Source organism: Chiloscyllium punctatum, chromosome 20 (genome assembly GCF_047496795.1).
Source record: "Chiloscyllium punctatum isolate Juve2018m chromosome 20, sChiPun1.3, whole genome shotgun sequence".
Classification (NCBI taxonomy): Eukaryota; Metazoa; Chordata; class Chondrichthyes; order Orectolobiformes; family Hemiscylliidae; genus Chiloscyllium; species Chiloscyllium punctatum.
In genome coordinates, this window is record NC_092758.1 from 34,162,536 (window position 1) to 34,189,835 (window position 27,300).

The 27,300-nt window shown below is 40.0% G+C and overlaps 1 protein-coding gene across 12 annotated transcripts in view; it reads left to right on the top strand.

Moving 5' to 3' along the window:
• LOC140492018 (transcription factor 7-like 2) overlaps positions 1–27,300 on the top strand; it is a 240,016-nt gene that overhangs the window by 185,939 nt on the left and 26,777 nt on the right. For 6 of the 12 annotated variants that reach the window (XM_072590626.1, XM_072590632.1, XM_072590630.1 and 3 more), the window contains exons 5-10: positions 8,974–9,064; positions 11,895–11,981; positions 15,821–15,943; positions 23,719–23,881; positions 26,977–27,084; positions 27,229–27,291. In XM_072590626.1, the coding sequence (XP_072446727.1) occupies positions 8,974–9,064; positions 11,895–11,981; positions 15,821–15,943; positions 23,719–23,881; positions 26,977–27,084; positions 27,229–27,291 (635 nt within the window). The remainder of the gene's footprint in view (positions 1–8,973; positions 9,065–11,894; positions 11,982–15,820; positions 15,944–23,718; positions 23,882–26,976; positions 27,085–27,228; positions 27,292–27,300) is intronic. The other 6 variants (XM_072590627.1, XM_072590635.1, XM_072590637.1 and 3 more) reach the window with 3 other exon arrangements.

Consider the following 27,300-nt stretch of genomic DNA (forward strand, 5'->3'; position numbering starts at 1 on the left):
CCGGAAATAGCAGTGAAAAGGCAAAGTGATCTTTACATTGTGAGTAATATCTAAATGTCAAGTTAGGTCAATGTGAGACTGAGCTTTGGAGTCTGTGCTACTTAAAAAAAGATGTGTCATCACGTTTAGGAGCTTTGTGGTCAGATTTAGTGTGTTGTAAAACTTGGAGTTTGCTCAGAATACTTAGTTGGAACATTGCTGCCACAATTTGTATCAGAAGGAAAGTTCATTTGTCATCCAATCTTACATTCACTGCTTTGAACCATTCTTTCTGTATTATTTGCAATGTTCATTTTTAACAACAAGCTAGTATGGAGTGATGTTATTATCTATTTACTTGGTAGAAATCTAAGTAGACATCTGACATCCCTTTCCCATTCACATTTCTTCAACTTTAGAAAGTCACATGTTAGAAACTATCAGTGGAGTGTGAAGGGAGGAAGAGACTTGGCGTGTGGAGAAGTTAGGTTTTTCTCTCTCTCTAAATATTCAGATTGAACGCCAGTGCAATCATCAGGACCTGACTGCTATTTCAAACAGTGCCCAGAGAACTTCTGCCATGGGAGCCCAGTGTCAAAATGTTGGCACCTTAAGAGGTCAAACCAATTCTTCTTTCTAAATGACGTCTTTCTGCCTGCTTTATGAGGTCAGAATAAATAGAGATGCTTTTACAGGCTCCACTAGAAAGATTTAGAGCTCCCCCTCCCTGGGAATTTAAATGGTTTGTACCTTACAATGCCAAAGTCAGGGCAGGTTGCAACTTACTTCTGTATACACCTATCCAATCCCAGTCCTGAGTTGAACCTGGGGAAGAGATTGTCAGACTCAGTTAGTGATGTGGTGGAAATTAATCATAAATCTGGTCTCATCCCTCTGTTCCTGCATGTTAGCACGAGAATGGCATTTTAAGTTATGTAGAGTTAGGATACAAATCATCTATTTATGGAAGAGATTGGAAGGTTGCGTGGTATAGTCCTAACTGGAATATGCCTGAAAACATCTGCCATTACATTTTTGTAACAAATGTTTTTGGATTATTTTAAAAGAATGTAACATCGTATGAATATTGAAAACAATGTTTTGTGTTAGAGGGTTGCATGTTTTGCCACATCTTTGATACTGATTGTTCACGTACAGAAAATTTGTTGTGAGTCAAACATTCCTGCAAGTATTCTTTTTAAACATATTCAGAAGTAGTAATTAATTAGTCACACATTAAAAGGCATGAAGTGTTGTTCAAAGGCCAGTGAAGCTGACTGATAGCCTTATGTTGTAATTATATCCTGATGTGGGGCAGTGAAGCCATATTTTGTCAGATTTGAATGCATTAAACTGTTTCATGTTCAGAGAGATTAGATGCTTAAATGATTTTCTGTCATTTGAATTTGAAAGCAGAACTTAAATAATATCATATTATACATGGGGTTTGCCTATCACAATGAATATTGCCATAAACTGGCATAGCAATACTAAAAACATTGGCTTTTTATCATCTATTTCATAGGAGATATGGCATTATAATGGTCCATTCATGAGGGCAGATAACCTGGTACACTAACTGGGCTCTTTACTCCCAACCTTCATAATACACTGAATAGGAAGCTTTTTACATTAGTTCCTTAGCAACCACTCAACTCCATTAGTCTGTTCTGCCATTCAATTAGATTACGATTCATGTGTACATTAGTTTAATTTGCCATATTTGGTGCATACTCCTTGCTACTTATAACTGTAAAAAAGCTTTCCATCTCTGTTTTGAAATTTTTAATTGCTCCAACATCCAGAGTTTGGGCGGGGTGGGAGGGGGTGGGGGAGGTGGCGGAGAGAATTGCAAATTTCCATTACCTTTTGTAAGAAGAAGGGTTTTTTGACTTCATTTCTAAATAGCATACTTCTGATTCTAAGATTATGGGGACCAGTTATCTCAGTTGGCTAGATGGTTAATGTGTTGTTCAGAATAACAGCATAGATTCCATTTCCATTCCAGCTTGGGACCTGACTCCACACCTTTCCATTGAAAGTGAAAGATAACAAAATATGCCAACCAAACAGCTCAGAATGAAATATCAGCAGATAATGAGCCAAAAACCATTTTTCAGCAAAAACACATGGCATGATCATTGTAACAATGTTCTTCCCTTGATCTAGGTTTCCCAGCTAATTAAAAGGCTTCTCAGTATTAAATTCTTTTACCTCTATTAGACCACCCCTCAAACTTCAAATCTCAAGAAAATAAAAAATAAACCATGAAGCTCAGTTTAATTCAGCAGCTCATCAGAGAAATGCAGTGATTAGCTTCTCCAACAAGTACAGGGACTAATGTACCATGAATGAGTTATATGCATGGTTAACAAGTCAGTACATATATATGGTAATCATTCAGGACTAGGATGTATTCAGCTAAAGAGGAAAATAGTAAGATTGTCCAATGGGTTATTAAAGTAGGGATCAAGCCATATTGTTTTCAATGGTCGTATGAGACAGAGACTGTATTATATGTTTGTATTTCTGATAACAAAACCCATCATACATAGCTCCTCACTGGAGTCTTGAAGTGACCTTATGGTCTGAATTTAAATCCAATGTGAATACAGGTGAACCTCGATTATCCGGCATTCGATTATCTGAATATCGGAATGTCCAGCAAGACCTCAAGGTGCCGATGCTCAGCTAAACTATGTTATCCGGCATTCGATTATCCAGAATTCAATTAACCGAACAAAGCACTCCGTGCCTGTGTCCTTCGGATAATTGAGGTTCCTCTGTAAAAGGAAGAATGTTTCCAATTAACAGAGCCTATCTATATATCCTCTTCTAAGTGAACATGAACTCTGTTCCTGGAGTTCTACCAGGAATTCTATCATTGTTGAGATGGGCGTTGCTGACAAATCACTTCCATTGTAATGCTTTGCACTGTTAAGATGCACTTTGATATGACTTATGCCTGTGCACTGAAAAAAAAACTTTAAACAAAGTCAGGATATTGTCAGCATTCAGCCATTCCCAACATGGTGGCCTGAAACATGCACAACTTCCACTTTCTGTCATTTTGTCTTTTCTCACATGAGTATCATTAAAATTCCAATTGCCAATGGCACGCATCCAAAACTTGTTTGATTACAGGAGGAGAAACATTTCATTGCTGATACCCCCAACAGCTGATGATGTTCATCCCTGGGCAGCTTATTAAAGAGTTTTCTGTTCAAACAGGGAGGCTGTTTGCCAGCCTAATTGCCACGCCTTTATGTAAGACATGAGAGCACAAAGGTGGCATTGGTGTTTTTCAAAATTAAATCTCAGTTGAAATTATTTCACATTACATTAGTTTTATTTTATTCAGGCATGCATCAGTATTATTCATTGAAATTTGCTTAGTCTGACCGTCTCGTGGTTGGTGTGTATTGAAGGTTGTGGGAAATTAGGAACATTTCCTTGATTGCAGAGGAAGTAATTTTCTGTTTGTGTTTACTCATGCTGGTATCCAGTGTTGTAACCCCTAACACCTTTCATTGTAAAGGATATTATCTGAGAACAATCTCAGCAAGGATAATTTAAATGTTGTCGGTGGGCTCAAGTGCCCTATAAGGACTCTGCCCCAAGTTGGACACCCATTTGGACAAACAGACACTGTCCTTTCGGCCCCACATTTTCTTATCCTGATTGACTATCCCTGCCAACACGCAGCACTCGCCTTTCTCTCCACCAACATTTTGCACAAAGTACACCCTTTTCAGTTTTCTATGTCCCCAATCCCACTTCAAACTCCTCTCCATAGTCAGTCACCCCAGCCAGTCCTCTATTCAAGAGTTCATTCTTCTGCTCTTCTCCTTTGTGCTGTGGAGTTTAAAAATAATCATTGACCTTACACACAACTGCACAGACCTGTCATGTGCATGCCACCTTCAAATAGTTTTGAACTTGATGCCACAAGGTTCCTGTGTACCACTGACATTATCTGAAGGTGGGACTTTATTGACCATTATGGGCCACTTAAGGATTCTGTTCACTGCCGCTGGGATTAACTGTCATCCTGTGTGATTCCTGATAGCTTCTATCCTCTGGGTTACTTGTTACCTTAGCATGGGGATAGTGGGAAGAATGGATCCACTTGGTCAAAAGCACTCAGTGACTGATCGAGGGATTAGGCATCAGCCAGCGATTACCCACTGGGAGTCACATCCCTCCCTTTGCTTTCCAGCCCTCTGGTTCCCCCATTCCCCACAACCCCAACCATAGAACTTGGGGTCTTGATTCCACGGCAAGACCTGCCAATGGTCTTACCACTGATTGGTATTGATTCAGAAGGACTTCGCTGAAAACAGCAGTGAGGTCTTTGCTTGCTGTCCAGATGCCAGATGGGATCTCCAATGATTTAACAAAACATGCGTAATACGTATCACTATCCGATTATTTTGAGGGAACAAATGGTCAGTTTGATATGAAGTTTGGTCTGTACCAGTAAAACTAATGACCTAAAGCAAGAATTGCTGGAGAAACTTAGCAGGTCAGGCTGCATCTATGGAAAGAAGACAGATTTAAAGTTTTGGGTCCAGTGACTCTTGTTCAGAACCATTAGCAACTAGGAAAAGGTGGTATACATGCTGAAAACAGTGGATGGGTGGTGAGAGGAGTAAGCACGTTGGTGGAGATGGAGCCCAGAGAGAAAAATATAATTAAGCTTGTATAATGGTAAGCCATAATGGTAAGGGAAAAAGAAAAGCTAATCTTGGGGACCATAAGTAGGTGAAAATACATTGGCTGCATTGAAAGCAACTCATGTCATAACAGGATCTGGGGTTTTGAGTCCACGCCACCCTCTGAACAGCATCCCACCCACACCTACCCCAAACCTGTAACCCTGCATTTCCCCTGACTAACCCCGACATCGCTGGGCACTATGGTAAATTTAAAACAGATAATTCACCTAACCTACACATCCTTGAACTAAAGCACCCAGATGAAATCCACACAGATATGTGCAAACTCCGCACAGACAATAGCCCAAAGCTGGAATCAAACCCAGGCCCCTGACTCTGTGAGGCAGCAGAGCTAACCACCAAGCCACTGTGCTGCCCACTGTCTGTCAGTGAGAGGAAAACATACTGAAAATATACAACACATTGATCAGCATATGAAAAACAGAAAATTTGCAGAACGTTTCAACAGAATTAGTAGCCTTCTCCTATGTCACAAATTGTCATTGACTAAACACTGAGCAGTCATAACAGTATCTGAGAACTTGATTTTCCCAGCCTTCATCTCCTACTGGTGGTGGAGGATTATATAGTTAGATGGGGATACTTATTTTGGGGAAGTGGGGCTAAGAACAACTGAAGCAAATGAGTTAATGTCCTTGTGTAGTTCCTGCTTGTACAGCACAGAAATGAAAAGTGCAATGCCAGAAGACTCTATTGGCTTCCAAGTAAACCGCAGCAAAGATCTGCAAACAACTGAAAATAAAACCACAATATGTTCCGCACACTAATCTTTGAAAATATGAAGGATTTAGAGTGCTTTATAAACATTTAAGAGTGTTTCCATTTAAAAGCATCTGCAGGAGGCCACAGTCCAAAGCATTTTGAAGTGCATATAAGATAGTTTATTTGCGATATATATATATATATATCCTTTCCATGTAGTACTGGAATTTCTCATCCAACTGTATCCAGTGGTGTATAGAACTATACAGTGCTGGAAAGTCCCCAGTTTTAATCTCTTGTCTGTACGGAGTTTGCTGATATGGCTAGGACAATGAAAGGAATTTATACTTGATTTGCGTGCCCCTGATTTAGGGATATGCAGATGGGGAGGAAATCACAGTTTCAATACTTTCCACTATACAGTGACCCCTGCTGGAAAGTGCCTCTACGCAGATATAAAGCATAGTCATATCAATTCTAATAATCTTTTCCATTCAACTAACCAGTGCCATTCATTAGCTAAATCAGTTTTTATTCCATACTTATTCTCAATATGACATTCATTATAACAGTTCAGGCTTTGTCATCGATGTGTACAGCCCAGAAAAAGACTCTTATGCCCATTAAGTCTGTGCCAGTCAAAAACAATCACCTAACTATTCTAATCCCATTTTACAGCATTTGGCCCATAGCCTTGGATGCCTTGACATTGCAAGTGTCCATCTAAATACCTCTTAATGTTGTGGGGGTCTCTGCCTCTAACGCCCTTACAGGCAGTGAGTTCCAGATTCAACTACCTTCTGAAAATATGTCTTCTCACATCTCGTTCTAAACCTCTTCTGCCTTACCTTCAATCAATGTTCTGAATCATTGATCCCTGCAGCAGGGGCAAGTTTCCTTTCCATCTAACCTGTGTAAGCTCCTCATAATTTTATACATCTCCATCATGTCTCCCCTTAGTCTCCTCTGCACGAAGGAAATTAACCCCAGTCTAACCAATCTCTCATATAATCTCTCCAGCCCAGGCAACATCCTGGTATAACTCATAGATTTATAGCATCATAGAGCATAGAAACAGTCCCTTTGGTCCAAGAAGTCCAGGCCAAACATAATCCTAAACTATGCTAATCCTACCTACTTGCTCCTGGCCCATATCCCTCCAAATTTTTCTTATTCATTTATCTATCAAAATGTTGGACTCGCATCCACCACTTCCTCACGAAGTTCATTCCACACGTGAACCACCCTCTGTATAAAGAATTTGCCTCTCGTTTTTTTATTAAATCTCTCTCCTTTCACCTTAAAAATGTGCTCCCTAGTCCTGAAGTCCCCCAACTATCATTAACTCTATCTATACATCTCATTACTTTATAAACTTCTATCAGGTCATCTGTCAACCTCCTATGCTCAAGTGAAAATATTCCAAGTCTTTCTTTATAGTTTAAACTATCCATACCTGGCAACATCATAGTAAATCTTGTCTGAACCCCTCTCCAGCTTGATAATATCTTTCCTATAACTAGGCGACGAGAACTGGACCAAGTATTCCAGATGTACACCAATTTCCTGTACAACCTCAACATGACTTCCCAACTCCTATACTCAAAGGATTGAGCAATGAAGGCAATCGTGCCAAACACCTTTTTACCTACCCTGAGTATATGTGATGCAAACTTCAAAGAATTATGAACCTACATCCCTAGGTCCCTCTGTTCTACAACAATACCCAGGCCCTACCATTAATTGTATAAGCCCTACCCTTGATTGTTGTACCAAAATGCAATACCTCGCATTTATCCAAATTGAACTCCATCTGCCATTGTTCAACCTATTGACCCATTTGATCAAGATCCCTCTGTAATCTTAGAAAACCTTCTTCACTATCTACTATGCCAACAATTTTGGTATCATCTGCAAACTTACTAACCATGCTTTCTACATTCTCATCCAAATCATTTATATAAGTAACAAACAAAAGAGCATCCAGAAGAGACCCTTGTGGAACACCACTGTGACAGACCTCCAGTCCGAAAAGCAACCCTCCACAATTACTCTCTGTCTCCTGCCTTTTGCCAATTATGTATCCAATCTCCTCTGTACACTCTCCAGTCATACTTCCCTCCTTTAACATGGACTCCAGAACTGCACACAATACTCTAGCTGTGGCCTAAGCATGTTTTATACAGTTCCTGCATCACCTCCCTGCATTTAAACTCTATGCCTCTAATGAAGCAAGTATTCCATAAGTCTTCTTGACCACTTTATCTGTCTGCCCTGCTACCTTAAGGGACCAGTGGACATGCACACCATAGCATAAATTTAGGAAGAAAGAGTGGTTTGGAGAGTTGTTTCTTTGAGAATTAAAACTGCTGGTATTGACTGGAAAAAAGCAAAGTCTCGTATTTTTACAGTTTGTGATTGTAACAGCAATTGGGCATCAAAGAACAATGACAGAAAACAAATAAACATTTAAAGAGGCCTCGCAACTATCAAAGCACACTCTACATTTCACAACCACCATTGTAGCCTCACAGCTTGTGATTCTTAAATCCCATCCAGAAACTCCACTGGAAACACAACCCAGAGTTTGGCATAAACCCTGCAAATATCAATTCTTCCCCTGCATGAAGAATTGGAGAGCTGTTAGCAGTTGTGGACCTGTGCACCAGAATCATGCTGAAGAGATGTAAAGAAGATTACGGACAAAGTCTGAGCTCAATCTGCTGGATGCGCAAATTAATAGAGTTTTAAAATTTAGATAATTAGAATGATTTGACGTTTTTCTTGTTTAACTGTAAACATAGAATTTCTTAAAATCAATTTTAATACATAAAACTATGTTGAATAAGAGGAAAAACTATAATCTACCGGATCTATCACAACTTTTTATAAGAATAACATTCACATTTTTCCACTGAAAAATTGGCCAGATGTCCTGATTTAACTCCATGATCAATATTACCAATAGAGAAAAAAGCATTGGTTGGAGAAAGGCTGTAAATTTCTCCATATTCCTTACAAATAACTCTTCATAAATGTGTGAGAGCACATTGATTTTGAGATTGGTATGTGTTATATCCATTTTCTAGGTATGAAAAGGATAAAATATTTAAAAGACTCACTGTATAGCTCAGAGAACCAGGAATTTGCCTTGGAATTGTTTGGTCCTATTGATTAGCCCTATTGATTGGCCTTATTGATTGACCAATTCAACCTGTTCCACCCTTTCATGGTGCATTACGCACTCCTGGAACTTACTTAAAGGATGCCACTGGTGACATAAATTGTTCAAATTTGACTTATGTAGTGCAATGAGCTTCCTATAGGTGTACATCCAATGCTTGAAATTTCAGTTGACACCTAAGGACTAATTTTATGGCCAAGATTAATTTCTATCAAGTCACATAGAAAAGAACATGTTGCATGTAATTGGATAATACAGGAGAGAAGCGAGTATTGTATGTAGAACGTGATTCTGACTTTTGTGTCAAAGGTTGTATAATTTGAAGTGTATATGGTGAGTAAAACTTCTTGTCAATTTTATGTTGTGCAGGTTTGCATCGGTCACCACAGGGTCCTGATCTGGCTGCTTTATATTCTCTGTCTCCTGGTACTGCAGGACAGATCACCCCGACGATAGGCTGGTAAGTAATGCATCGCAAAATGTGATCTAAACATCAAAGCTTTAAGACAGCCAAGGATGCTCATGGATGCACTTCTTCTGTTTGGATTGCCTGCTCTGAAAATAAAGAAACAAAAAGTCATGTGCCTTCTGACCATGATCATCGCTGAACCACAAACTAATCCAGTCCTTTGAAAAGGATTATTGCTTGTGGATTCAGAAGATGATCACCTGAGGAATAATGCAGTGACACTAGGCTCTCCTCACACTTATAGGTGGCTATGGTCCAAAAGGAATTGATTTCATTAAGGAGAGAAAACCATTATAGGAACAATGATATGGATCAAAACTGGTGTCATTATTAAAAAGCATTAATATTCAAGCTTGCTGTTATATTTGCTGATGATCATTGGGTGAAACTGTCTCTGTTAATCTGTCTTTGACAGCAGGTAAATTAGTGATTATATTTTCAGTTAACTATGGTCCAGCTGATGGTGTAAATTATCTATGGTGATGGCAGTAAAATCCAAAAGATGAATTAAATAATGAAGTTTAGAAGTGTATATGTTTTGTCTGCTTTCCTTCCTTAAAATTCAATTTAAGAAGCTGATGGCACACACGTTATCTTGAAAGGTCATTGTGCATCTAGCAAGATCTTTGCTTCTGAGTAAATTTGGTACATGGATTCTACCATGATGGTGCCAGAAAGCACCTGGTTTCGTACCTGAAAAACCCTGGATTTGTCCTAACTATCTCCAAGCAATAGGGTACACTTGGACCATCATCTAAAATTATGGCAGCAATGTCTTGGTTCTAAATAGCCTTTGCATAGTTCATCATAACTAGTTATCAATAACATTCTTGTGTATTCCTGAATTCAAATTTAACATTTCAGTTTATATAGTGATTGTTGTTTTATTGCGGTTATTTTCTTTCATTGTATTCAATACTGTACTGACACAACTCAGTTACTAATTCATTAATTTATAGTAATACATCACATGCATAATAAGCATCTCGAAGATTTCTCATATCTGTTGTTTTTTATAAATTCCAACACTTTGGTTATCTAAGTCGTTGTCATTATTTTATGTATTAGCTCCTTTCAGTGAAGTCAGTAATACTGCTGAGAGAATGGGATGAAAAAACTATTTTTTAAAAAACCCTTTTTTCCCCCCCTTCCCTAATGCTCTCTCTTCCTCTTGGACCACATACAATGCCTAACCAAATGGAGGTGAGCAAGATGTTCCCTAGGTTCTGCTTATGCTGCAATACGAAGGGCTCCTAAGAGGTTGTAAAATAATGATATGTTGGATGGCAAGATCATATCCTGTAGAAAGACAACTTGTCTCATCTGCTCCCACCTCTGTTCACAGTAGCTAGTTTCAATAATTTGCCCCATATGAGAGAAACCGCAGGTATTATTTTATATCCAAACATGGAGAAATACTCTTTGGAAATATAAATCCTAACTGGACTACACCCTCCCCAAAAAATTTACAAATTTGAAAATACTACACGCACATTAAATTACCTTGAAGCGTGCTAACTGTTGGTACAGTAAGGCAATCTTGTGCAATCAATTCCTTTTATCTATTCTGTGTGGGACTGTCTTGCTTTGAGAAATTTTCTGCAAATTTCAGATATAATTTGTATTTTTGGCAAATTCAGAAGTGGAAAAGCAGGATTTATCCTGAAAAATACTGAACAGTAAGAAAATTAGCGTAATTCGTTGCTCAGATATAATATGTAAAAGAGTTATATCTTGATCAAAAAGGATTTGCAAAATAACATTTGCTTACATATTAACCTTGTAAACTTATTCATACATTAAAAACATTTACTTGGATTTTCAAATCTTTTATGAATTTTAAATACTTCTGTTACATCCATTCTCCTATTACAACAGTCCCTTAAATTCTGAAATTACCATTCTCGAGATTCAAATTTGTGCATTTTGATACTCCTCATTTGCCAGAGCTGCCAAATTAATGTTGTCAGCAAATTTTGATAATTTGGACTTAATCCCATGATTATAAAAAATAAATAGGGACTGAAGAAACTCCAGGCATTCCACCATTAAATGACTATTAATTAAAATACCCCAGGTGTTACTGGTCGTTTCTCACCAACTGGCTATTTACAAATCTATTTTTATATTATTGCATCCATTTATGCTCTCATAATTTGAATAAGTCCAAGATGCATTGTTCTCACTTTTTCCTGATGTTCAACAGGTAAATAAACTGTCTGACGTACTAAATCAGGAAAGTTGATCATTTGTTTTCCAATTCCTACTGAGTTGATTGATTTCTGAGTGCCACTGTGACAGGGAGAGGAAATTACCAAATAAGTCATTCCTTACTTTAAAGTGTGCTCATATGGATGGTGGATGAGGACAATAATTGTGTCTGGTATTTCAAGATTGAATCATCTGATGTCATGTACTATTTAGCCTCACAACTGAGGAATAACTAATTGGGTCAGATGCCAAATAGCAGTGGCATCAATGGATTCACTCCATCATAAGTCACTGTCTTCAACAGAGGAAGAAATTAAAAGGAAGATGGAAATAAAACTGCTTCAAACAGAGAGAGATTTTCATCACACATTCTAGGCTGAACTGAAATCCAGTGTCCAGAGGTGAAAGAGGAGCAGTTCATTAAACAAACAAATTCCCTAAGTTCATGTTTTTACATCCCAGTTTCTTCAAATCTATCAGGAAGGAAAACAATGATACTTTTAACAGTATAGATGCATACATTGATGAAGTGCAGTCTATCGTTGTTAAGCTCATGGGTAAAGGCTGTAAAGCCGAGAAGCTGATAGATCCTTTTCTCCCCTGATCCCAGGCAAGGTCAGTCTGTCTATCCAATTACATCATGTGGATTTAGACAACCTTACTCTTCACCGCTTCCACCCAGCACTTCCATATCCAGGTAGGTATGGGCTGTGTGAGACTAGCTAGCAGCAAAGCCAGTCTCATAGCTTGCAGCTTCTGCCAAGACTTTGTCCAGTAGGCACTGTGACAATGGTTGGTGATTTGATTCTCGGAATAGAACTAGCGATATGCTGAACCTGGGTCTCAGTTCTAATCAGCACTCATCTGCTTGTAATTTACTGTATCTCAACCTGTTTAAGGTGGCTGAGCTCTGGTGAGTACTGAGCCCCAGGTATTGCTTTCCATGTGCCCTCACTGGCTAATAACAGGATCGCTCTCCAGTACTGTGACATCAGAGCCTTGTGTTATTCCACAAGCTTCAAAACCTTGAAAAATGCTCCTAATTTATGAACTAAATGCTAATGTCAATTTGTCATACATAGATAAGTACCAGAAGCAATGTTGCATGTGGTTCTTCTCAGTACCTGAATAATGTGGACCTGATGATGTTAAGCATGTGTGTGTGTGTGTGTTCATAACTACACAACATTGATGACACATTGCTGGAGAACGACCCTACGAATGTGATACTGTAATCATGTGTTTACAAAATGAGATGCACTGCACAGTGAAGCCTGGTTGAATAGTTTCGGACCCCAGCTCCACTTATCTCCCATCCATGCTTGTTCATAAACCAATTGGAGGTGACAAGAGATGGGATAAAAAAAATTTCTGACCATTTTTGAGGTAATCATTAGTGCAGTGCCTGAGCAGTGACTAGGAAGCACATTAATAATGCCTTTGATTTTAAAAAAAGTTGATTTCAACACTGCTCCATAACAAACACAGGTTAAATTAATCCCTTCCAATTTGAAGAGAATATAGGTCTGGGAAATGGCACCGCAATATGCTAACCATAATCACCAACCAGCACTCTGTCTAAGTATGGCTGCTGATTGGGAATGTGGGATTTGTGAATTCATTCCGAATATATTGCTGTGTTCTCACACATGAAGATAATTCAGTTTAAAAATGAACTAACCAAAGGAAAAAGCTTTTCTTGTTAATTGTCAAATCTCTGAGATGATGCAAACCTCATTAAGAAAAAGAAATCACATCTGTTGTCAGTGTCAGGACACCTTAAAAAGATTTAACAGGATTCCCTTGCTAAAACAAAACTATTCATAGTGTAGAACTGAGTTGTCTGGAACCAAAAGGAGCCTGGTATAAGTTGTGTTGGCGATAGTAAATTATATTTAGTATGAACGTATTCTGACTCGGAATGGGAAGAATTAGCTAAAAGACACGTAGTTGATTACTACACAGGGAGTGCTGCTGAAAAAACATATCCATGTGGAAATTATGTATGTCAATATTTGAATTACATTTGCAGCCATCATAATAGCTTTGCTTACGAGTGCTTACATCAGGGCTAACACATGAAAAAGTTACTATGCTAAAAAAGATATGCTACTTCTTGAGGAACATAGCACAAAATGAGCTAGCTCCCTCAGGGGAGAACAGAAAATTGAAAAGACAGATTAGCTTTATAGCTTCTTCCACTACAAGTAATTTTTCTTTAAAGTAAACCGTGTCCTTTAGCTTATTTTGACAAAATACCATTACATCAAAGAATAGTCACTTCTCCAAGAGTTGCCTTTGATTTTCAAGTATAATTGAACCAATACAAAAGCAGAATATTTCAGTGGCTGGATTCCAAACTAAAAGAAAAGCATCTGTAGGGAGGAAAACAGAGTTACTATTTCAAATGGTTATGACAGGTATCCACAACTGACTCTCATTTTGCATCAGAAATGAAGAAAGTTAGAGGTGTAATAGGTTTTAAGCAGGCACAATGACAGGGAAAAAGGGGAGTAGGAATAAAGAGCAAAAGGTTTATGACAGGCTGGAAGACCAAAGAGATCAACTGATGAAGGAGAAGGCATTATCAAGGCTTCCAAAGCTTAAATATAGCTTGACCTTTTTTTTCATTATTCACATATTTATCATGAAATGGGACTCCTCTCTGATTATTTAATTATCTTCCAATTATTCACCAGGATTCACTGTAATTTTCCTTATTACTTTTATTTTTCTAAGATGTATCCTTTGTGTTTTTGTCTGTGATCCTTAAGATTATGGTTTAGGGGACATCTATCAATAATTAAGTCTTTTTTTGACAAGATGATGGTATCACTTAACCACTGTTGAATGTATATGTGCAGCTGTGATATATGGCTACCACTGATTTTCATATCTTAATTCTATTACAATTGGAACAATGTCAACATGTCAGCTTCTGATAAGCTGTGATTACCACTCTATTACTACATAAAATGACCCTGGTTTGATAATTCTTTTTGATGAAACATCTGAATCAAATTTATGAATTGTTGGATATCTGTGCATGTAGAAGCTAATTTAAGACAAAGGCATTTGAAAAGTGTAGAGCAAGGTGAATAGTGTCACATCACTCTTGTGTTACACGCAAGTCAGGGGTCTGATGGAATACTCCCCACCTACCTGAATGAGTGCAGCCCCAACAACACTCAAGAAGCTGTACACAATCCAAGATAAAGCAGCCTACTTGATTGGCACAGCATCCATAAGTATCTACTCTCTCCACCACCGATGTTCAGTAACAGTAGTGTGTACTATCTACAAGATGCACTGCAGGAATTCACAAAAAATCCTCAGGCAGCACCTTCAAAACCCACAACCACTTCCATCAAGAAAGACAAGGGCAGCCGATACAGGGAATACCACCACCTTCAAGTTCGCCTCCAAGCCACTCACCTTCCTGACTTGGAAATATATCACCATCCTTCATTGTCACTAGGTCACAATCCTGGACTTCCCTCCTAATGGCATTGTGGGTCAACCCACAGCAGGTGGACTGTAGCAGTTCAAGAAGGCAGCTCACCACCACCTTCTCAAGGGCAACTAGGGATAAATGCTGGCCAGTCACTGATGCTCAAATCCCACAAAATGAATAAAGAAAGACACTACACTTGATATCCACATACAAGTCGGGGGGGGGGTTGGTGAAGGTATAATGGGTGAGCCATGTAATGCCACTAATTTGCATAAACATGTTTGACCATCTTCTTCCCCAAAGCCTCGTTCAACATGAATGTAGGCGGCAGAATTGGAACACGCTGTGTTCCTCTCTTTGACTCAAGGATCGATATCAGTAACAAGTTTCCTAACTCCAATCCAAACTTGTTTTCCTGAATTTCTTTCACAGATTCACCTTTTCTTACCTAAAGTCCATGAATCATGCAGACCACACCAACCTCACCCAGTTGGCTATTCTTCACATTAGAGGTCAGACATGAATATTGGATGCCTATGCAACTGTAGGGGCATTATGACCCATATTGATCTGTTCTTGTCTAATTACCAAAATAGTTCACCTTCAACCTGCTACAAGTCGGAACAAGATACTTGGCTGTTATTTTTACTCCTTCCAATCTTTGTGGCTCAGCACCTCACTCAGGCACCTGTTCTAATTCAGTGTTTATGTTTTTTAGACATTAATCTACTAATCTAATTGGCAATGCCTGGGAGCTATATTCCATTTGCCTATATGTGCCAGTTCTATCTATACACACCCAATAACAAATTAAAACAGCCATGATGTGGAGGTGCTGGTGTCGGACATGGCTGGACAAAGTTAAAAATCGCACAACAACACCAGGTTATAGTTCAACAGATTTGTTTGGAAGTACTAGCTTTCAGAGTGCTGCTCTGAAAGCTAGTGCTTCCAAATAAACCTGTTGGGCTAATAACCTGGTATTGTGTGATTTTTAATATTAAAACAGTTTCTGTGTGAGCCACGCAATGATGTTGTCACTGAGGAAAATATAGCACCAAAATGACTTTGCTTGTTTGCAGGTTTCCCCATCCTCTGGTGTTGGGCCCTCCAGGCATGCACTCTACAGGGATCCCCCATCCTGCTATTGTGAGTGCTTCAGGCAAACCAGACATGAGTCAATATGACAGTGGGCTGCGATCCATGTAAGTAATGAGACTGAAAGTACACTGCATTGCTTACGCATGCATAGGTGGAAAAGCAGTGATAGCTTTTGTTTCTTTGTGTAGCTGTATGGAGTCCAATTATGCATGTCTCTTTGTGGGGTACAGGGAACATTTCTTGTTTCAGTCCTACTCGGGCTCCCGACTGCAACCCTTTCTCCACTATGTTAATGGCATCACTGTGGCTGCTTCCCTCTCTCACCCAGAATTGGAAATGTTTATCAATTTCACTTCCAATTTCTACCTTGCTCTCACTTTTACCTGGTCCATTACTGAATCCTCCCTTCCCTTGACATCTCTGATTCAATTTCTAGGGACAGGCTGGTTACCAACACCCACCACAAAGCAACTGACTCCCATAGTCACCTTGACTATACATCCTCATACCCTACTTCCTATAAAGACTTTATTCTCCCAGTTCTCTGTCTCGATCGCATCTGTTCCAATGATGCCAACTTCCACAAGGAGGCTTCTAAAATATCCACCTTCTTCCTCAGTTGAGGATTCCCCACCAACATGGTTGACAAGGCCCTCAGCCGTGTCCGACCCATCTCTTGCACCTCAGCCCTCACCCCCTTCTTCCCTCCCACAATAGCGATAAGGTCCCCTTGTCTCACTAATCATCCAGTAGCATCTACATCCAAAGGATCATAAGCCAATATTTCTTGTATTGCCCTGCATTCCTCCTGATGGCTGAGACGGCACTGACTTGGGTTGCAACCTCAGACTAGGTTGGCATGGTCTGGTGCTGTGGGCTTCATTGCTGGGCCTGATGGAACAGGAAGTCCCATCTCTGCACCACCCTAACCAGAGGAGCTCCAGGATCCTGCCCAAAAGGTGGGGTGCTTATTTGCCCCTGCCTACCATGTCCAGGGAACTTGTGAACCCTGTCAGATGATTCCAGACTGTTTGTGTTTGTCTGGGAGTAGAGCAGGCTTTTAAAGATAGCATAGACACAAGGAATACTGGTTCATTCCAGGATATCCAGAGAGCAGCGAGCTCTTCTGGGAATGGTGTGCGGTAAGGTGGGGCTAGAATTAGACATGAGGGATGCCATAAGGGTGGGCTGGTTAGTTAATGAAGTGAGTTTCGACATCTCAAGTGAGATGCCTCCTCCAGACACACATTCCCCTCCCCTCCTTTGTCAACCTTCCGCAGGGTCTGTTCCCTCTGGTAGACCCTGGTCCACTCCTCTTTCACTCCCAGCACATCCCTGCAGCCCTATGGCATCTTCCCATGCAATTGTAGAAGATGCAATACTTCCTCCCTCTTCACTATACATGGCCCTAAATACACCTTCCAGGTGAAGCAGTGCTTCACCTTCACTTCACTCAATCTAGCCGACTATATTGGCTCCCCACAATATGGCCTGCTTTACAATCTATGCTTTGCACAGCAGCTATGTTTTGTCTGTAAAAATGACCCTAAGATTTCGTTTTCTGTCACTTCAACCCTATTCTCTGGCCAACATCTCTGTCTTGGGCTTGCTGCAGTGCACCAGAGAGGCTCAGCACAAGCTGGAAGAACTGCACCTCATTTTGCACTTGAAGACTTTGCAGACTTCAGGGCTAAATATCGAGTTCAATAATGTTAGACCTGAGCACCTTCTCCCATATCCCCTCACACCAAGCTTGTCATCACATGGGCTGCTACCCCAAACAACCCATCGTCAGCTACTAATTCTCCCCTCTCCCCTCCCCCTTCTTCATCATATAGACCAACCTTACCCTAGCCACAATCAGTTCTGAAAAAAGGGTCAGTGGATCCAAAATGTTGACTCTGCTTTCTCTCCAAAGATGCTGCCAGACCTATTGAGGTTTTTCAACAACTTCTGTTTTTGGTTTTGTTTTCCATCATTGTTTAGCCTTTTTGTGTAGGCTGAATGTTATATTCTTTTGACTAAATATGAGTGACTTTGAATGAGTCCTAGTGGGTTTTCTCGACCTATCTTACCAAACTCACATTATTAACAAACTACTGGATTAGTGGTGCTGGAAGAGCACAGCAGTTCAGGCAGCATCCAACGAGCAGCGAAATCAACGTTTCGGGCAAAAGCCCTTCATCAGGACCTTTTTACCTTTTTTACCTTATTAACAAACTACCCTTATGGTATAACTCACGTCTGATTCCAGCCCCATCATAACACACACCATTCCCAGAAAGGTTTGCCACTCTCGGGATACCCTGGAAGGAACCAGCATTCCTTGTGCCTATGCTATCTTTAAAGGCCTGTTGTACACCCAGAAAAGCACTAACAGTCTGGAGCTGCCCAACATGGTTCGTGAGATTTGCCACAGGCACGGCAGACAGGAGCAAATTGGCACCCCACTTTGGGGGAAGGTCCTGGAGCTCCCTTCTGGGAGTGGTGCAGAGGCAGGACTTCCTCTCACCCCAGGACCAGCAATGATGGCCACAGCAGCAGACCACGCCAACCTGGTTTGAGGTTGGCACCCAGATTAGTGTCTTCTCACCCAACTGGAGGAATGCATAGTAAATAGGAATAAGGTCAATTACCTTCTCTTTGCCAGCACAAGTGCCACCATCTTGTCTCCGATACTTCACAGTCTCTTCTACTGTACCCTACTCTCACCAAGGCTCATACCCTACCACTCGCACTATTAACTGCAATATGTCCCCTCACTTGACCTCTGCCTACTCACTCACTCGGGACAGTTCCCTGTCCGGACAGAGTGAAAGCTTGGCCACCCAATTTTATCTCCCATATTAGCTGCCTGTCTCATTCTAGGAGGAAAACTGTCCCCAATAATGCAGAAAGATTCAAAACAGGCGGACAGCTGCCTAGCATGTAGCCCTTTACTCCATACATGGAGAATATCTTGCTTCTGACACACAGCCTGAGTGACTGATTGTCCATGATTGCTATTGGAAGCTGCCCTTTACTTGCTGTGCAAGTGCACCTGACCAAAGGCTATCTCTCTTGTCTTGACTGAGACCTGCGGGCAACAATGACAAGCTTCCTGCCTTTGTGTCTGCACTAAATGGCACAGCCAAGACAGAATTAATATGAGCCTGGTAACTCTGGCGGAGGGAGCAAAGCACATAAAAGCAAGGTAAGACAGAGATGCTGTGAATATCCAGGTAGGTGAGAAGTGAGTGAATACTGTGACAGTGAGTGAAGATGCCAGTGATGCAGCTTGGCCCACTCCGTGAACTGGGTGTGCGTTACAATGATCGCTGCCAATGCAGCATGAGGGTACAACATTGAAGTGCAGAAGCTTCTTGTAATGACTCAGAAATCTGTCATGAGAGTTCTTAGAGCCTGGCACATACTGGATGTGGACCAGTGCCCATGGAGCATGCCCTGAGATGTTGGTGCCTGATGGAGATCCTGTGGAGCAGGCATCGAGCTGGTGTTGCCAGCTACCCACTCTGCTTTCTGTACCAAGGTGACATCTAGCTTGGTGTGTTTGGTAAGATAGGAAGGTGAATATTAATGAGGCAAGTTGGGCCATTACCAAGGCATTAACAAGCAATAGTGCCCCAAACTGGAAACAACACTGCCTAGCAAGAATGTCACCATACTGCTTGTCAAAAGATGGTGCAAGATTCTCCCAACATTGAGATAGAGCTCATTGGACTTCCCATGTGATTCTACCATTGGTCACATTGCTCAGACTCCTGTAAGATTTCAATAAATGACTTTATTGCATGGATGAGTACATTGATGTTATGTTTTTTATAAATTGCTCAACAGTGTAACAAAATGCTGCTGTCATCTCACTTTATGGGGAAAACTATTCTTGGGACTGAATCTGTCTCCCACCCAAAAAACAATGACAAAAATCAGCCCAATAAATGGTGGAGAAGACTATTTTGGCTACTTTGACTCTGTTTCCGAATACTAGATCTACTAGCTAATTTTTTTCAAGATGGCAAGAAATATGATGTTCATCAAATAAGTATTTTTTGACTGTTAGTTTGGTTAAGCTGTCTTGTAACAACTATACTCTGGCAGGAGGGAACATATTTCCGTTGATGGGGGAGTGCCGAACCAGAGGACACAACTTAAAAATACGGGGTAGACCATTTAGGACAGAGATGAGGAGAAACTACTTCACCCAGAGAGTGGTGGCTGTGTGGAATGCTCTGCCCCAGAGGGCAGTGGAGGCCCAGTCTCTGGATTCTTTTAAGAAAGAATTGGATAGAGCTCTTAAAGATAGTGGAGTCAAGGGGTATGGAGATAAGGCTGGAACAGGATACTGATTAGGAATGATCAGCCATGATCATATTGAATGGCGGTGCAGGCTCGAAGGGCAGAATGGCCTACTCCTGCATCTATTGTCTATTGTCTATTGTCTATTGTCTATAAGGAGACCACAGTATTATCTCACACTCTTTTGTATTTATACGTAAGCATTCTGAAATCTTAAAAATAAAATTCGCCTGCATACAAGGCCTTTTTTATTTGTATATAATAACAACCAGATTATTCAGTTCACTTACAAAGAAGATTAATGTGACATAAATTACATAACCTTCTTTTAGTTTTTCTTCCTATATTAACAAGAAAGGGATTGCCATGACAGCATTGCCTCTTTAAGATTTAAGAACACACATTGAAGTAAATTAGATGACTCAGACTGAATGTATTTTCTTTGTTTTGTTGCTCCTCTCTTATAAGTGGTGACCTCATGCTGAGACCTGGTTCTACAGGTAATGGTAACTGTCCAGCACCTTGGCCAAGAAACCATCACTAGCATAGAAGCCTAATCAATATTATCATCCTTTAGTCACTTAATGATCACAGATAGACACTTCCAGCAAGGCTTCTGGAAGAGAATGAAAGGCTTGCACTTATAGCCACTTATCTTTGGTTGTTGGGCATCTCAAAGCATTTTACAACCAATAATGTAGTTTTGATGTGTATTTGTTACTGTAGTGCAGTAAGGAAGAGAGACTCACATCTGATTCTCCCCCCTCCATTGAGGATAGCTGTAGCATCCCTCATTGCCAGTTGAGCTGAAAGTAGCTAAGTCAGCACAAACCATAAATTAAATGGGAGACCTTCTGGTTTGTATGGCTTTGTGATAGGTGGTAATTTTATTCAGCAAAGCATCAAGGGATCTCAGCAGACTGAACGTCTATGGCCAACATTGTACATTTTCAGTGTAAGGGAGTCTCAGGCTTTAAATTATATACTTAAGGAAATTATATATTTAAGTTATGTATGGACAAGAAAAATCTGATTCACAGTATTAGTATGTTTCATGAGGACAGACAGAAGGTAAGGATGATTTTGATTTAATTTCGAGTCACAGGAAAGTGTGAACCTGGAAATAATTATCCTTTTGGCTATATGGAATGCTGAAGCAACTGTTAGTTATAAATTACATAATTAAAGAGCTATTTTATATTTGGCACAGTATGAATCAGTCTCCTATTTGGGATAGAGGTTACTAACAGATGCAACATATTAAATAGACAATATTGCTTTATAACTGAAATTAAACTACAAAAGCTAACATTCCCCATCTTTAAATATGTGGGTATTAATTTGCATTTAATGGTAATTGTCATCTTGTGTATAAAGTCCACCTTCTCCACTATTTATGGGAGCTATTTATTTGCCACCTTGGAGAGTTTGTTGGGTGGGATATAGTTAAGGGAGAGAGCCATTTGTGGGACAAAACCTTTCTCCATGTGGCCATGGCAGTATCGTGTGGCATCACCGGCATAAACTTTTGTTGTGCTGCTTAACAATTTATTTTAAAATGAACAGAAACAATCATCATGCAATAATGCCATTGTTACCATTCAATGTTCACCCAGAACTTTCAATGAATGCTTCCCTTAGAATGGGGGATTCTGATAATTTGACCAAGTTTAAGAACTAGAGCATGTTTCTTTTTACTTGCTGAGGGCTGATTATAAGTATTACCCTCAATTGCTACATGATGTGGTGATGATTTCATGAGATGTTTGCCATGTTCTCTTGTTTTCTCTGAAGAGTAATAAATATCAGATTGTCAGATCATCCTTTTTAACTTAAATCAGATAGTGATCAGCATGATATGTCAGATTTGTAATGATGCTGAATGATGTCTCCAGCATATAATCCACAATATAAATCAAATCCAGAAAGACAAAATAATTTACTATACAGAAAATGACAATCCAAGTCAATGTTCTGAGCTTATCTTGTTTTCCATTATTATCTTTGAATTTGGTTGAGACCTAGAACAAAGCCTTAGTATTTTGTTTTAGTTAAAGATCTTCTCCCAAAAACCTGCCTCAGATGTTTCTAGCTGAAGAATAGCTTCCATTTTACTTCAAAATGGAGGTGGGATGGGGCATGGTTAACTTGTCCTGCCTTGTGGAAACCAGTGGGATTGAAACTTGATCAGTCCCTTTTCCACTCCAGTACTTGATCACAACAATTCTGATGCCAGACAGTAAAGATTTCTCCTGACCAGCTTCTTTTATGCACTTATTGATTTTCCTAGTAAGACCAGCATTTGTTACCCACTCGTAATTTCTCTGCAGAAGATGATGTGCCATCATGTTGAACTGCAGTAGTTCACAATTATTGGTTCACCCTTAATGCTGTTAGGAAGGAATTCCAGGATTTTGACCCAATGTCAATAAAGAATTAGTGATTGAATTTCAATTCAGAATAGTGTGTGTCTTGAAGAGAAACTATTAGGTGATGGAGTTCCCATGCATCTGCTCTCTTTGTCATTCTAGGCCCAGGGTATTGAAAATGCTGTCAAGAGAGATTTAACAAGTTGCTAAATCTTGTATATGGTACACACTGCTACCATTATTCATTAGTGGGCCACTTTCTCCTGGATGGTTTTGGGTAGGTTACAGGATCCTATCACTCAGCAATTTTAATAGCTTATTGGCCAGGAGAGCTCCATCAATCTCTCTTCTGCATGTCATAGGACATATCTCAATCTCTGCCATGCCATGCTCCCCCAACCTACCAAAATGTCATGACATATCCAGGTTATCTGGTACACCTGATCTTTGCTTGACAGCAATAAGTCAAGTAGAAAGTTGGTGTTGGAATGCTAATATGGCCCAGGTTTGAATACATGCCTGACCTTTCATAGAGTCCCAATGGGAAATTCAATGGTTTCTCCTGGCTTTTTGCATATGTCTAGCCTAGCCTGTAAAAATTACAAAAGATTGCCTAATTTCATCCAGAATGACAGCTCTGCTGTCATTATAGTGGATGGACATAGAAATACATCCTCTTGTAAAACACTTCTTAAATCACTTAGGAATGATGCAGAGTCTCACTACAGTCTTGAAAGGATTTTTCAGACACACATTTTCTGTAGATCTAGTTTTGGAAGAATTTAATATCAACATGTCAGTGCAAGCATCCCTGATAGTCAAGCATCTCCTGTGGCACTTGTTGATTTAGTAGGTTCACAATTATCCAAATAGGTCTATTAATTCTTATGTTCTTATCCTTGAGGCTTCTCAGAATGAGTTTACAAGGTCAGTCATAATGAATGTGAAGCACTTTTGTGGCTCTGATGAATTGTCCAAAACCTTCAAGTTGAGCCTATACACCAAACTCATTTCACTTCAGATACTCAAACAAGAAGTGAGAGTTAGAAAGGGAAATTTTAATCCTGTCCATCTAGGATTGATTCAATCTCAATTTCTCAGAAATGAAAGAACAATCTTTTGTTCCATCTCATTACCCTGTGCCTACAATCAAAAAATGTTGATATTTAGTTATTACAATTTATTCTTAAGCAATGTTTTTTTTTGTACTTTAGGAAACCTAATCCTGAACCAAAAAGGGAAAAAGAAAGTAAAAAGCCTACTATCAAAAAACCCCTCAATGCATTTATGCTATACATGAAAGAAATGAGGGCGAAAGTTGTAGCTGAGTGCACTCTGAAGGAGAGTGCAGCCATCAACCAAATCTTGGGTAGAAGAGTAAGTAAGAATATGTATCACTGTCAGCTATAAATAAATGAATATTTGATCCATGTCATTTCTCACTTGAAGAGAATAGCTCATGCAAGTACACCTCCAGGATGCCAACAGTCCATAAGTCTCGTGATCAGATGCCACTCTTCATCTAGATTGAACATGGACAATTGAGTTTTGTGGTTTTGGTATATTCAGAGCTCATAAAATGCCAGTTGCACATCTTCCTATTTTTGTTTCCTCTATGCAAAGGATTCATGGTTCTGATACACAACCTTTTAGGCATTTGTCAATAGATAGCATTAGTTAAAGGTAATTCAAAGGTAATCCCTATCTTGATTCACTACTGCCAATTAGCTCCTTAAAACCCTCTCCCCTACTCTACCTTCATTTCCAATAATAGTGAAAATTTCCGTCATGCGCTTGACACTGATTTCACAGGAGTGGGGGTCAGTGATAATGGGAGGAATCCAGTAGAAGGCAGTGAACTCAGTAAAGCGAGCTAGTGAAGGCCAATATCCAGCCAGACCAACTAGTGATCATTGGGTGGCAGTGGACATCTGGTTGTAGGAGGGTTCATCAGGGAATTATATGGAAAGATCAGATGAGGAGGAGGAAGACTGTAAACATGTCAGAGGTGGGCAAAAGTTCAGATTAGATCCTGATGACCTTCATTCCTTTTGACCTGTTCAAAGGCCCAGTTTAGTCTCAGGGGCAGATAAGAAAGCCACAGGTTCTCAGTTGGAGAGGAGACTTGTGTTACTTCAAATATCCCTGCCTCACAATTCAATAATCCAGTTTCTACCAGATGTGGCAATTACAATTGAGGCCAAGGGCTGAGAATACTCAACTACCTCTGAGCCTGTTAACTCCTTTTTGCTTGTCCAACTTGTCCAGCTAATCCCTTGTGGGACTCCAACCTGACACGGCCTGGAGTCTTTCACTTTTTTCTTCTCTCCCTAAACTCATTTTACCAATGAGACAAGCCACTTGCTCCTTTGACTTCAATCCCACTAAACTATTAACCGTTGAACTCCCCCTCCTAGCCTCTGTGTAAGGTGTCATTATATGTTGTCCTCTTCTCAGAAACTGTATCCTCTATCATTGGACCCTTCCTGTTTTGATGAACCATTCTGATGAAGAGTCACAGGGCTCTAAACATTAACTGCTTTCTTCCCACAGGTGGTGCCAGACCTGCAGAGTTTCTCCAACAATTTCTGTTTTTGTTTGTATTTTTCTAACTAGGTTTCTGCTTTTTTTTTTGGATTTAATTCCATTCATAGCATTGGCTCACCTGTCTCTGTCAATGGCATCCTTCCATCTATGTAAGACATGTACCTGAAGCAAATCAAACCCTTTGAAGATGGGGCAGCTTTAGAATGAACCTTTACTAATGGATGATGAGACCAATCATTAGAAACAAATTCTGTAACAAGTGTCGCAGATGAGATGGTGATCAGGTTAGGTTTTTCTGTTGGTTAATGTTTCCAGTGTTGGTATCTGTTGGCAAACCACAGTAGCCATTGATCATAATGAAGGTGTACTTTGGTCCACAAGTGATGTCATCATTTCCCTCTGTCATTAGCTAGTGTCCAAGTGTGACAATTGACATTTAGGGGCTCCTTGTCATATGCTTGCAAGCATCCTTTAAGGAGAACTTTAGACTGTCCTACTGGTTTCCTGGCTCTAGCTACCTCACCATAAAGAAAATCTTTGGATCTGTGACCATCTTCCTTCCTGCGAACATGCTTGAGGCAGCAACATCATCTCTATTACTATGGTAACTCCCTTCTTATCTACAAACTCACCATGATCTTTTGTTCTTAGAGCTCAAAATTGCTGTACACCTCCCCTTGCTTTTTCTGTTGCTTTTTCTATTGTCTCCTTCCTTGTTGTGCCATTATTTTTGTCTGATCACTCCTCTGTGCATTCCTTTTATATTAGAAGTACTATTAACATTTAGCTTCTATCACACCATAACACTGCAATGACCCAAACCAAATTCACAGGTGACCTTTGGTGTTTCTTAGGTTGTGATGAAGCATCCTTCCTCCATTTTTGTGTAACCTTTGATGTTGACCACAGTGTCTTTTTCATTGTCTGGTTCAGTGAGGTTGCCCTCATATATTTCATTTTTACCTCTCTCTGGTTGTAACTAATCTTCTCAGCTGCCACTTGGTGACATCATCTTTAGATAAGAGATCAGCTTTTGAGTTCAACAAGAATCAATGTTTCATTATGAGGAGCAGAAAATGCAAATAGAGAGAAGTTCGTGTAGCACCCTCCATTGGGATCAGCTCAAACCAGTGATGAAAGTAGGACCTTCCTGGTCTCCATGGCTCAATCTCACATGGAACCATTATATACTAAACCATTAGGAGCATTCTTGCTGGAGTCACAAATGTGTCAATCTGGTTACATTTTTAGATTCATCCTGCAAACCTCATCCGAACAGATTTCAGAACAGAGAATTCATAAGTGCCTGTGGTTTCAGGATTCAGAAAGTACTAAGTGAAGAAATAAATTGTGTATTCTGTTCCACTTGCCTACTTGAGAGCTGGATGGTTGGCTTATAATGCAGAGTGACACCCACAGCATGGGTTCAATTCCTGCACTGACTGTGGTCACCATGAAGATTCCCCTTTTCAGCCTCACCTTTCACATTGAGGCACGGTGACCCTCAAATTAAACTAACCACCAGTTGTTTCTCTTCGATGAGAAAGAGCAGCCTCTCTTCCTCTGGGACTACAGCAGTTTTCACTTTCCTACACGAGATTTATAGGAGCCTGGCTGTATCTGATTCGGTATTAGTGTGATTCATCTCGGGCATCATTACATTATCCGTGGGATGATCGTAGTGAATGGGCAAGTTATTTCTGATGGCCTTTGAAGACAGCTCATTTTCCTTGAATAGCTAAAAATTCTGGGATCTGAATGCTACTGTGATAAGTCAAGGGGATAAGGAGGGGGCAAGAATGCCTTCCACAATGCAACTTCCATCTTGGCACCAGGGGAAAAAAAATTATAAATGGGATAATGGCCCTTCAGTGAAAATAAGACACTTTGCTAAATCCTACATGGTTGTATTTTTATTTGTACAGTGGCATGCTCTCTCCCGTGAAGAACAGGCAAAGTACTATGAATTGGCAAGGAAAGAACGACAACTACACATGCAACTTTATCCAGGCTGGTCTGCCAGGGATAACTATGTAAGTTGACTTTTATAAACCAATTATTATTAATATTTAATAGTAGAAAGCAGCTGATTCTAATCAGACTGGACAGTGGAATTTTCTGGAATAGCACCATCTACATTTTCCCCAATTTTCTCCCCCTTTTCTCCTCATCTGAAGGTGGTGACCCCACGGGTGTCGGGAGCCCTCAGTGCCTTACCAAGTGGCTATTCTTCACGTGAGGCAAGTCAG